The following is a 13,372-nucleotide window of genomic DNA, read 5'->3' as shown; positions in this document are numbered from 1 at the left end:
AAATACTTTCCAAGACGTTGCGTGTCCAGACCTTCCGTGTGGTGCGTGTGATCTAAGAGAAGATCTTCCCGGAACAGCACCGAAAGCGATACAGCCCCGACGACCGTTTTATTGGCCGCGCATTCATTTGGGCCGCGCCGTGTGATGATGACAGCTTTTTCATTTACTAGCGTCGCGTTCTATGCTTACTCTTTGAGATTGACAGAGGGGGACAAAGGCCCAGCTGGTTAAGATGCAATACTTTTCCAAATTCGGCGTGTCCCAAAAACCTCACAATTATAATATTCGGCATGGCACTACATTCCGAAAATGTCGGTACCCGATTGCACTTTTCTTCCTCAGAGGCGTCACATCTTCCTTTTTCGTTTTTTTAATAATAGGTATAAGGTATAAATAATAGGTAATAAGAACAGAACATTAAACAAACTCACTCATAGAATGCAATACAATGCAAACCATATGGAGTACATGTTCAACAAACTTCGTAGCGATATTGCTATGAAGAACTTCAACATAAGACTATGTAATTAAAAGAGAACAGTAACAAATGAACTGTTCTTGCTGTTCCATTTTGTGATTTTTTTGCTTTTTCATTTTGCGATTTTTTGCTTATTCCATTTTGTGATTTTTTTGCTTAGTCGCCGAGAGGACTACCTCCTCCGGGACCAGAACGTTGAGAGCCACCCGTCTGACGCCTACTAGAACATATTATTTTGTAAAACCCCCGAATTCGTAGATGCGCCTTAACTCGAACTTGAGTCGGTGGCAACGCGCTTCATAAGTCCTCCTCGACTTGAAGCGCGCGCTCGCGGCGAACTTGACTTCGTCAAAATCTCGAGAACTTGAATTCGTCAGGGACGTACCAGTCCGTACCAGGACGTACCAGGGAGAAAGTCAGGGACGTACCAACCTTGAAGCGGACTTGAAGCTCATTCCAAGATGGCGGCTTCGAGAAACGACACAACGTTCGAGTTTGCGACTCGCGCCTGTGATCTCGTGTTTGGTGACGCATACTATGCCGAAAGTTCCACGACCACCTGTCCGTGAGCGCGGAAATCCAATGGAGGCCTGCAGCGACGCGCAATTCCTTGTACGGTACCGCTTCACCAGACCGTGCGAGAGCTGCTCGCAATGGTGCCTCTTCATGCAAGCAGCGACAACAGGGGATTGCCGCTCCCTCCTATGCTGCAGCTGCTTATCACGCTGCGGTTTTACGGACCCGGGACGTTCCGGGTTGTTGCTGAGGATCACGTCAAATGTCACAGCCCACAGTGTAATAATTGGGTGTTTACGTCGCGAGACAACTGAGATCATGAGCGACGCCACAGCGGTCGGTCTGTGGATTGCTTTTGCCCACCTGAGGGTTCTTTAACGTGCGATGAAAGCTCACACACGGCACCACACGGCACCCCGTATTTTAACGTCCGTCGCGGAAGACGGCGTGTCTAAGCAACTTGTACCCTGCCACCAAGTTGCTGGCGTCCTCGGCCGGGTTCGAACCCGCGATCTCGGGATCAGAAGGCGAACACGCTACCGACTGAGCCACCGAGGGCGGTACAGCCCACAGTGTTTCGTACCGTCGATGCTGTGAGGCGGCTGATCGCCAGACACCTCTTCCGAGACCTGGTTCATTTCCCGCGGGTCTCTGAATACGGTGAGGTTATGAAGGACTTTTATGAGATCACAAAGTTTTTTTTGAGTGACCGGGTGCATCGACTGTACACATATGAGAATTAAAAGCTCCGGCGGTGACGACGCAGAAGTGTATCGAAACCGAAAAGGTGTTTTCTCAATCGATGTGCAGGTAGGGTTTTTCTTTATTTTTATATAGACTGCGTGTCGCATGAATAATTTCTTGAAACAAAAACAATCACCTTTATTATGAGATGATGACTGTGTAAAGTGTGTTTACGTTTGTGGAAAGTAAATAAATATGAAAGAGCATTGAACTGGTGTCAAACATGTATTCGAATCACAATCAAGGTGTCCAATCCAAGCTACTGGCTGTAGCATCTTGAGATATGATTGAAAATAATTCCTAATAACGTACAGCTGTCGTCATGGATCTAACGATTTTTTAAAGGTTTGCACGCCTATAACATAGCTATAAATATATTACGATACATCTCATACAGTAATATCATAATGCGTATAATAATTCAATCACAACATTTGCCATTGTGCCATTAAACCCAGTATCTCATCCTGGATCACCTCACCTGGTTTCCTACTCGGCATCAAATCTTTCAACAGCTGAGAGGCAGGTGCAGCTCACGATCAACCGTCTATCTAAGTGGGCTGATGAAAACGGCTTCAGGTTTTCCGCGCAAAAGACAGCGTGTGTTGTCTTTACTAGGAAGCGAGGCACATTTGCTGAGCCCTCGCTGCTCCTCGGTGGCAACACACTACCAGTTTCTGATGAGCAAAAATTTCTGGGGGTGGTGTTTGACAAGAAGCTGTCTTTTGTGCCACACATAAACTATATAAAACAGAAGTGCCTGAAATCCTCCAACATACTCAAAGTTTTATCCCATCGATCGTGGGGAGCCGACAAAGTCACACTGTTGCGGGTCTATGACTCGGTTGTGCGATCAGTAATTGAGTACGGGAGTGTCGTGTATGGCTCGGCGCGGCCTTCGGCATTGAAGGTGTTGGACCCCATCCACCACGAAGGCATCCGACTCGCCACCGGTGCCTTCCGGACGTCCCCTGTGAAGAGTTTGTATGTTGAGGGCAATGAATGGTCGCTCGAGAGACGGAGACAATTTGAACATGTGAAGGCTGCGCTAAGGTACAGATGCCAGGGCGATGACCCAGTTGTACACTCTAGTGTGAACCCCGCTCTGGAGCGACTCTTCCTTGCAAAGCCCTCTGTTGTACCCTCGTTCCCGCTTCGTGTGGAGGCGGCGAGTTCCCGTGTGGGATTCAGCCCCTCTGGCGTTCCCTTGCAGCAGGCAGTCCTCGATGCTGCGCCTTGGCAGAGACATCTAATACAATCCAATTTAAAAATGACACAGTTTGACAAACAATCCACTGCACACACTGTCATTCTCCAGGAATTCCTGGAGATTCACCATAACTTCGGGAACCACCATGCAATCTACACTGATGGGACTAAAGTAAGCAATGGTGTGGCGGCCGTTGCCCTTGAAGGTGATTCTATTATGACGGCACGCCTGAACACGAACGCCACAGTTTTCACCGCAGAGCTTTACGCGATTCTCCTGGCTCTGCGGCACATTCAACAAAACGACCTTCAAAATTCAGTGATTTATTCCGATTCGCTAAGCTCTGTGCGTGCGCTGCTTTCATGCTATGACAGCAAGAATCACCTCGTCAAGCGAGTACGAGCGCTTGCGACCCAACTTTGTTCCCGAGGCTTTTCAATCTGTCTCTGCTGGGTCCCCAGCCACACTGGGATCCCGGGGAATGAACGAGCCGACCGTGAGGCTCGGCGAGCGTTGGCACAAGAGGAGTCAGCTCTAGGACTACCCTACCAAGACATCCTGCCAGTGTTAAAGAGAGCTGTCAGCACACAGTGGCAGCAGGAGTGGGACATGGAAGAAAATAACAAGCTACACCTCACACAGCCACACGTTTCTCCCCCGCATCGGACTGAACTCATCAACAGATCATCCGAAGTTCTTTACGCGAGATTGAGGATTGGACACACATGGCTCACGCATCACCACCTACTCAGAGGTCAGGATCCGCCAGCTTGTGCGCACTGCGGTGACAGCTTGACTGTCTTGCACGTACTGGCATCCTGCCCTCACTTCGAACACCAACGCCAACAGTATTTCACCGCATTCTACAGATACCATGTCCCACTCCACCCAGCCCTTCTACTGGGTGACACCCCTCTTGTGCCGTTTGATAACGTAATCAAATTTTTGACCACGTGTGGGTTTCTTAGTCAGATGTAGATGATAACCATTGCTCCGCTTTTATCCATTATCACCGTACTCCTCATGTAAATATCTCATTGTCACACTTGTAGATAGCTTTTAACTGCCATGCTCGCTTGCTATCGTCATCCCCCTCTCTCTTATCCTGGTCAATCAATCATCGCTCATCGCTCATACCTGTAGATAGAACCTAACTACCACACTCTCTCTCACATCATCTTTCCCATAATCGTCTCCGACATAATCAATCAATCAATCAATCAATCAATCAATCATCGCTCACACGTGTAGATACTCACTTGTTATCGTCCGCCAAGCACGTTAGCCACTACCACACACTCTCACATCATCTCTCCCATAAGCATCGCTCATACACTCACCGTAGTTTTGGCGCTCTATGGCCTTTGTTGCCTTTGTGCCATTAAACACATCAATCAATCAATCAATCAATCTCAATCACAACATTTGTAACTGCCATGAAGCATTTTATATCACGTCAATACTATATGAATGCAAGAGATCACCGGTCCCCAACTCGAGTTTTTCAATCTGGTGCCGAGCTGGCCAGGGTCTGTCCATGACAGCCGCATCTTTGACAACTCTCGCGCACGAGTTTTGTACGAAGAGCACCGGGCGCCTGGACTGCTGCTAGGGGACATGGGCTATGCCTGTTCCCCCCTTCTCATGACCCCCCTAGCAGACCCTGGAACAAAAGACACACCACGAGGCAGGTAACTGAGCTAACATAACTTGACTGGCATTCGTGTTGGCGAAAACTTTGGATTTTAGAAACCACTGCGAAACATGTGCAGCAAAGAAATGTAATTTTTAGTTATCGACGTTTGGAGCATTCAAATACAAGTACTTTCATATCAGCACATAGGAACTCCAGCTCACTACTCACTGCTGATGTCATTACAGCAATGACAGGTAATATCTCTTCACTTCTTCAGGTACAACAAAGCTGATATAAAGACGCGCAACAGCGTGTAAAGGGCATTTGGCGTTTGGAAGCGCCGCTTCCCCTGCCTCGACATGCTTTTTCAGCACAAGCCTCGTCGTGCCATCCGCATCATTACAGCTTGTGCTGCATTACACAACCTGGGACGCCTCAGGAAGGAGCCAGACCCTCCCTGTTCAGCAGGTCTCCGCCGAACACGCAGCTCCAGGACTCGCAGAACTAGGCAGCCTGCACACCTGCCTCCTGTGGATGCTGTACAGGACTTCATGACTGGCACACGTGCAAGGGAGATTGTCTATGCAGAGAAACTTTGATATCGTACAGCCCCCGACAGTTTGCGAAGCCAACAAGAGAGAGTTCGCATTTGTAAACTTCATAGTGAGTTGCGCTATGGACACCGGAGTGTCGTCTGCTAGATGTGTGTTATCGATCTCATTGCTGCTTGTTTGGCGATTGCTACATTATCGCGTTTCTGCACAGTCACTCGAAGAGCCCTCGTTGTTTTGTGAACGACTTAACTCATTCAATAGATCCTCGTATCGTTCGTCTAATGTCTCAAGTCAGATGGGATAGGGTGGTGCATCTCATCTCTGAGACAACCCATGTCACTGTCAGTTCAGCGGGGTACAGGTTGTGTGGCGGGGTGATGTACGCTGGCGTGGTATATTTTTAGAGCGCAGCTCTTAGGCGCTCGTTCCTTAGCGTCGTCGTTGTAACCGGCAGAGCGGGCGAAGCGAAGAATGAGAGTACGGGAGAGCGTGAGGAGGAAAGCTGTGGGGGAGCGTACTGTAAGAGTGATGAGGGCGCGAGGAGGAAAGCGAAGAAGGAGGGCACGGCGAAAGCGAAGTGGGAGAGAGGAGGAAAGTGAAGGAGGAGGGTGCGACGAGAGCAGTCGAATGAGCCACGCTCGGTCTGCGGCTTCTGCCTATATACGCAGAAAACACAGCACGCTCATGATCGCTTAAACCCATAATATCTCTTTCTCTCTCTCATGATCGTCATGACCATCAAGAACTAGGATAGGTGGAAGAAAGTCGATTACGAAGAAAGTCCTCTGTGTGGAAAATAAAAACAGTGGTGTATAACTCAACCACAACAGCTGCGCTCAAATTTCGGATTGCCGGCTATCGTAGTCGTCCAGTGATTTTTTCCTTTTTCTATTGTGGATGCGGGAGGGGGCCCGTCATGGGAATAGTAGAATTTGTCGAGTGACGGATTTCATTTCACCCTCTTTTTACGCCCCATTCAAATAAATTCAATAGGGTTCAGTGATGACTGCTCTTGCGAATGTGTGTATGTACATTGTTGTTGTCAATTCGCGATTTTGTGTTTGAAGGCGGTCACATGCACACAGACATGCACACACACACTCATACACACAGCGGTGATGGTGATGTAGGCATGTTGTCCGCCATCAAGGCCCACAACTGCACCATTGCAGTCGGAAGGAGTGATAAGATGTATATGTGATCACATTACATTAGTCGATCGTGGTCCCCTTGAGAGGCCTGTCGTCGTCAAGACACGTAGAAATGTACATACTTAGTTTACGAAAGGATATGAAAAGGCATTGCCGAAGCATGTAGCATAAAGCTCTATGTTGTACGTCCCATATTCTATTTGAAACGAGTTGCGGTTATCTTTGCTTTGTTTTGTTATCATAACGCTAGACGTCCATAATGAAATGGGGGCCGTGCAGAACATTTTAGGTTCTTGTGAACGGTGAAGCCCGTCGACTACTGCAGTCGGCGTTGGAAGCATTGGGCAACCGGCAGTGTCATGCCCAAGAAAGGCTTCCTCTGTTCCGCGCCATTGTAAAAATATTTCGGGGGCATATAAGTGAACATCACATTTTGATACAGACCGACATCACGAAGAAAGTGACGGCTACGCATAATAGTCTCGCACACGCCCGAGATATCCCAATATTTTTCAATCGTTCATTGTCCTTCGATTACGTTGTGGCCTGGGGGTCCGACTTGCTCGAGGGAGCGCACGGTGGACATTGCGGGTTCTCGTTGAACTACAACAATCAGCTCAATATTCAGGTGTGTAGCCATTTTCAAAGTAAAATGTTTTGGAAATGCAGCCTGCTTGCCTGGATAATAAACTGTTTTACATTACTTTTTCTCGTCGCCGAGCACGTATTTGTACTCAAGCCGCGTGACACCCGAGCCTCTTACGTTACCTAGCCTGCGCTGCCAGGAAAAGAGGCGCGAACAGCACATACCATGTGATCTCGCAGGCGCGGCGGGCTCTTCAGCTTGATCAGTGGGAAGATAGACAGCAGTCTTGAGTTTGATTTGAGACAGCTGTCTATTAAAACAGGAACGCTATGGATTGCGGGTTTATTTATACATAGCACAGAATAAAACGAAGCGGTGGCTTGCCTCTTGGCACCTATTGACTGCGCCTTTGACTGACTTTTATCAAGGGGGGAGAGAGAGAGATTATGAGTATAATGGCACAAAGGCAACTAAGGCCATAGAGCGCCAAAACTACGGTGAGTGTGTAAGAGATGCTTATGGGAGAGATGATGTGAGAGTATGTGGTAGTTAAAAGCTATCTACAGGTATGAGCGATGAGATGGACCAGGATAAGAAAGAGAGGAGGGTGAACAGGCTAACGTGCTTGGCGGACGATAACAAGTGAGTATCTACAAATGTGCGCGATCCAGGTGATATTTACATGAGGAGTTCGGTGATATTAGATAAAAGCGGAGCAATACTTAACATCTACATCTGACTATGTAATCCACACATGGTCAAAAATTGGATGACATTATCAAACGGCACAAGAGGGGTGTCACCCAGTAGAAGGGCTGGGTGGAGTGGGACATGGTATCCGTAGAATGCGGCGAAATACTGTTGGCGTTGGTGTTCGAAGTGAGGGCAGGATGCCAGTACGTGCAAGACAGTCAAGCTGTCACCGCAGTGCGCACAAGCTGGCGGATCCTGACCTCTGAGTAGCCTGATGTGTGAGCCATGTGTGCCCAATCCTCAATCTCGCGTAAAGAACTTCGGATGATCTGTTGATGTGTTCAGTCCAATGCGGGGGGGGGGGGGGGACGTGTGGCTGTGTGAGGTGTAGGTTGTTATTTTCTTCCATGTCCCACTCCTGCTGCCACTGTGTGTAGACAGCTCTCTTTAACACTGGCAGGATGTCTTGGTAGGGTAGCCCTAGAGCTGACTCCTCTTGTGCCAACGCTCGCCGAGCCTCACGGTCGGCTCGTTCATTACCCGAGATCCCAGATTGAAAAGCCTCGGGAACAAAGTTGGGTCGCAAGCGCTCGTACTCGCTTGACGAGGTGATTCTTGCTGTCATAGAATGAAAGCAGCGCAAGCACAGAGCTTAGCGAATCGGAATAAATTACTGAATTTTGAAGGTCGTTTTGTTGAATGTGCCGCAGAGCCAGGAGAATCGCGTAAAGCTCTGCGGTGAAAACTGTGGCGTTCGTGTTCAGGCGTGCCGTCATATAGAATCACCTTCAAGGGCAACGGCCGCCACACCATTGCTTACTTTGGTCCCATCAGTGTAGATTGCATGGTGGTTCCCGAAGTTACGGTGAATCTCCAGGAATTCCTGGAGAATGACAGTGTGTGCAGGGGATTGTTTGTCAAACTGTGTCATTTTAAAATTGGATTGTATGAGATGTCTCTGCCAAGGCGCAGTATCGAGGACTGCCTGCTGCAGGGGAACGCCAAAGGGACTGAATCCCAGACGGGAACTCGCCGCCTGCACGCGAAGTGGAAACGAGGGTACAACAGAGGGCTTTGCAAGGAAGAGTCGCTCCAGAGCGGGGTTCACACTACAGTGTACAACTGGGTCATCGCACTGGCATCTGTACTCCCTCAATGGTACAACCTATAGTTTCAGCATTTGCACCCAGTTAATGCATGAATGAATTAATCGTTTGTGCATCGCTTTTAATGCCCGCTTGTATTTCCTCTATATAGTGTGTGTGTGCATCACTCGTGTTTTTATTGGACGCGTTGAAATCGTTTGCCTTGCCGCGTTGGGCAAAGAAGTAAACCACTTTTATTGGGAGTAATTTGATTGAAAACATAAGATCGTAACTGCTACAGAATTAACGGCTATTGTGCTTCCAAGACTGCACAAAAGCGTCGATTATACTGTATTATGCTGTTCTTGTGACATGCTAGTCGAGTGGCAAATTAGCACTTAGCACGAGTCATGATTCGCGAAAAATAGCAGCGGCAAGTGCACCTTATGTAACGATACTTCATGCGATAATAATTGCAATGTACTTCACTAACAAGCATTGTTCCCATTCGTATACTTCTTAAACGTCTATTTAGGGTTGAGTTCACTGTTCCCTGCAAAGTGTTACATATGTTAAAGGGACTATCGCATCCGGGAACGTAGGTATGAAACCGATAATTGAATGTTCGCCACCGCTTCAGAGTCAATTTGGCGAAATTTCTCTTCGGGAAACAGCTTACATATTAAATAAAGGAGTTTTAAAGGTTCGCATTCCATCTGTTCACACGGATGCTGTGAATGCTATCAAGCAGGAATTAAACCGCTTAGAGCAGTATAACGGAAGGAACAACCTGGAGATACACGGTATTTGTTATACTGAGAAAGAAAATCTGCTGGACAAACTCTCCGACTTTGCTGCCGCCCTTGAGGTACCAAAACCAGACATCAGTGTCATCGAAGCAATACATAGACTGCCTTCTAAACCTGACAGAATACCAACTATCCTAGTTCGTTTTACAAATCGAAGTATTTGTGAACAATGGCTCGCGAATAGAGGGACACTTCGAGGAAGGAAAATCAACTGTGAGAATGTGTACGTAAATGAAAACCTAACGACGACAAATAGGGATACTTTCTACAAAGCTAGAATGCTCGGCAGACAACTTCACTTTAAGTTCGTTTGGCACAAGCAGGGAACAGTGTTCATGAACAAAATGAGTCAGATAAACCATTTCGCATCAGCCATGTTCACGACAATGTTGCTTAAAATGTTACGCCTATCACCTAGACATGCAAAATGCACACCTTCCAAATGACGTAAAAAGCTCTTTGTTCAATGATGCTGCGCTATCATACCTGTTCCTTCATTTAAATGTCATCACTTATCCGGAAGAAGTATGCACTATACACTGATTTCTTAAAAACCAAGAATTTAACTAAGTGAGTTTCGAAACTCTGTAAATAATGAACTAAGGCAGGCAAAACAAAATTATTACCAGAAACTATTTGACGATTTACAGTGCAAAAACTCTGAGGTGGCATGGAAAGGCCTGAAGTCTATACTAGGCAGCACAGGAAACTCCAATGAAATTAATAATCGTATAATCTTATTCCTGCTGATAAGCTTGCTGACGTCTTAAACAAACACTTTGTAAATATTGGAGTGTACGCTGGAGGAATATGCTCTTCACAAAACATCACTTTTAATATAACTATAATACTATATAATATATATAAAATATATTATAGGATTAATACTATATATAACCCGGCGTCGGGAACTTGGCGCCCCCATCGCCCGGCAGCAGCCGCAGTAGCCCCCTCTTGCACCAACGGTTGGGTCGCTGCAGGAGGGAGACCCCCACGTATAGCTGTGCGTGGCTTTCCCGTGTCTGGGGAAAGGGGGATCCTGGCGGTTGAGTGGACCCGGAGGTTGTTTAGGGCCCCTCCGGGAAAGCAACACACCGCTTTGGCCCCTGCTTCCCATAGTCGGGTGGTCCTGGAAGACCCGGCCAGGATTATTCAGCTAGTCGCCATCTCCCTTTTCATCACTTTCTCTTCCTTGGTCTCCTTCTTTCTCTCCTTTTCCTCTTTTCACCTTCTTTGGCGGCAAGGGTCAACCTTGGGCAGTCTTTCACTCTCCAGAAGCTGCACTTGGGTATAGTGCAGAGGCAAGTGTTAGCGTGTGGGACACGTTCCCTCGTTGGGCTCGATGGTGGGCGACACACCTCCTGCACTGAATCAGTCTTCTCTTTTATGGATTCATCTCGTATAAAAAAACATGATCAGCGCCAAAAGAGGCGCTGCACCGATGCACCAGCTATGCAAATCCTCGACTTGACTCCTGAACCTTGGTTTGCGAAGTTCCTCATAGTCCACTCGGAAGATGGGACCAAACCCATGGCTAAGGTATCCCCATTCACTATTGCAAGAGACTTAGAAAGGACAATAGGGAAGTCTTATAATGCTCGAAAGCTGACCACAGGAGATCTCCAAATTGAAGTAACCACAAGGCAACAAAGCTCCGCTCTCCTTTCACTTGACAAAATTGCCGATATATCAGTCACTGTGACCACACACCGAACACTTAACATCGTGAAGGGCGTCATCCCAGAGTCTCAACTCCTTGACTGCTCAGACACTGAGATCGAGGAAGGGCTTAAAGACCAAGGCGTTGTGACGGCGAGGAGAATTGTGATGCGTCAGGATGGTAAAGACATCCCGACGAGGCACATTGTCCTTTCCTTTCAATTGCACAGGCTTCCTCAGACCATCAAAGCAGGCTATCTTAACTGCCATGTACGTCCGTATATCCCGAATCCGCGACGCTGTTTCAAGTGCCAGCGTTTTGGACATGGTTCGCAGGTCTGTCGAGGACACGCGATCTGTCCAAAATGTGCTGGCAATGACCACTCTGCAGAGTCCTGTGCAAACGAAGTCCGCTGTGCAAGCTGTAAAGGGAACCACCCAGTCTACTCCAGGTCCTGCCCCCGTTGGCAGGAAGAGAAAGAAATACTCAAAATTAAAGTAACACAGAATATCTCATACAGAGAAGCAAAGACACAGGTAGAATTTGCCAGAAAAGGCACGTTCTCCGAAGTGGTGCGCCGGGGAGTGGCACCACTGCGGAAATCTGTGGAGACGCAGACTTCTGGGTCTCCACCCCACACTCCCCCCACACAAGAAAAGCCTGCGGAGAGCTTGCTTCCGCTGGCACCAGCTGCTCAGGTGGGCAGCCGGGAAGTAGCGGCCACAACCTCTACGGAGGTTGATGGCGAGCTGTCAGTTTGGGACGGGCTCACAGGGGGCTCATCCCAGGCTGCCACACACACGATGGATGTTGACGATGATGACTGCATGTCGCAGAAATCATCGTCAAGCCTTCCCCCCAATCCTTCCCCATGGAAGGAACAGAGAACGAAAAAAGGAGGCCGAGGCAGGGGTAGTACGTCCCTACGGAAACATAAGCCCCCAAGGGTTACACCTCCCACATAATGTACAGTCTCTCTTTGTTGCTATTTATCACTACTTTCTTTATGGGACAGGTAATCCTTCAGTGGAATTGTCGAGGCCTCTTTTCAAATATAAATGACATTCGCGACCTTTTTGAAAAATACAATGCAGTCTGTTTTTGCTTACAAGAGACATATCTGAATGAACAAAGTGTAAACCCATTTCGCAGACACAATGTTTTCAGAAAGGATCGTATTAACACCACACGTACATCTGGAGGTGTGGCTGTGGTCCTTCCACTATCCACACCTGCAAAACAGATCCCACTCGTGACACATTTGGAAGCAGTAGCTGTCCAGGTATGCCTGGACAGGGTCATTACGATATGTTCACTGTACCTGCCCCCTTCAGTGGTAATAGAACAGAGAGATTTGGAACAGCTCTGTGACCATACCTAATTCTAGGTGACCTGAATGCCCACAATCCCTTGTGGGGCAGTTCAAAGGTAGATAGCCGGGGAAAAATGGTAGAAAGGTTATTCCTTTCACGACCAGTCTGTCTACTAAACACAGGATTACATACATATATAAACTCCTCAACACAAAGTTTTTCATCCTTAGACATATCTCTTAGTAGTCCTTCCATTTATAATTGTATTGACTGGACCGTTGAACAGAACCCTCGTGGGAGTGACCACTTCCCCGTAGTCCTGACAATTCGTGGTTCCACAAACACTTTTCTTACACGACCACCACGATGGAAACTGTCCAAGGCTGACTGGAACTTGTTCCAAAAGGAAGCCAGTCTTGTGGCATCATTCTTAGCTGGTAGGTCTGTTGAAGATGCAAACCGTTTTGTCACCGGGATAATTATAAATGCTGCTGAGCGATCTATCCCGCAGACATCTGGCCGTCTCCCCAAGCGTCCTAAACCTTGGTGGACAGATGAATGCGGGAAAACGCGGAAAGATCAAAATCGAGCGTGGGGTATCTTTCCTAGGTACCCGACTCCAGACAACCTGATCCAATTTAAGAGAGCTCGAGCGAAAGCCAAGTGGACAAGAAAAGAAGCTAAATGTGCATCGTGGAAGAGCTTCTTGTCATCTTTGAACAGCAACACTTCTTCTAAAGTGGTTTGGGACAGAGTTAGAAAAATTAAGGGCGATTACACAGGATTCACAATACCACTCTTACATGTTAATGGAGTACCTTGCAAAAACATGAGTGAACAGGCCGATGTCCTTGGCGAGCACTTCCAAAACGTCTCCAGTTCGTCACATTACAGTAGAGACTTCATAAAAATGGAGTGGAGGTGACAGGTGCCTCTA

At 47.6% G+C, this 13,372-nt stretch overlaps 1 protein-coding gene and 1 pseudogene across 1 annotated transcript; both read left to right on the top strand.

Moving 5' to 3' along the window:
* The first annotated feature begins 1,048 nt into the window (after positions 1-1,048).
* On the top strand, positions 1,049-5,183 carry LOC135376162 (putative nuclease HARBI1; annotated as a pseudogene).
* Positions 5,184-10,914: 5,731 nt separating this feature from the next.
* On the top strand, positions 10,915-12,087 carry LOC135376161 (uncharacterized). The gene has a single exon (XM_064608758.1). It carries the CDS (start codon positions 10,915-10,917, stop codon positions 12,085-12,087), a length of 1,173 nt encoding a protein of 390 aa, XP_064464828.1.
* The last annotated feature ends 1,285 nt before the right edge of the window (positions 12,088-13,372 follow it).

The sequence above is a fragment of the Ornithodoros turicata genome, unplaced genomic scaffold (assembly GCF_037126465.1).
Source record: "Ornithodoros turicata isolate Travis unplaced genomic scaffold, ASM3712646v1 ctg00001048.1, whole genome shotgun sequence".
Lineage (NCBI taxonomy): Eukaryota > Metazoa > Arthropoda > Arachnida > Ixodida > Argasidae > Ornithodoros > Ornithodoros turicata.
The sequence above is the reverse complement of the archived record's forward strand: the minus strand, read 5'-3'. Positions and strand labels throughout refer to the sequence as shown.

Bases quoted from the DNA above. Each gene is read 5' to 3' on its own strand.
- LOC135376161 (XM_064608758.1), top strand. From the start codon at position 10,915: ATGCAAATCCTCGACTTGACTCCTGAACCTTGGTTTGCGAAGTTCCTC.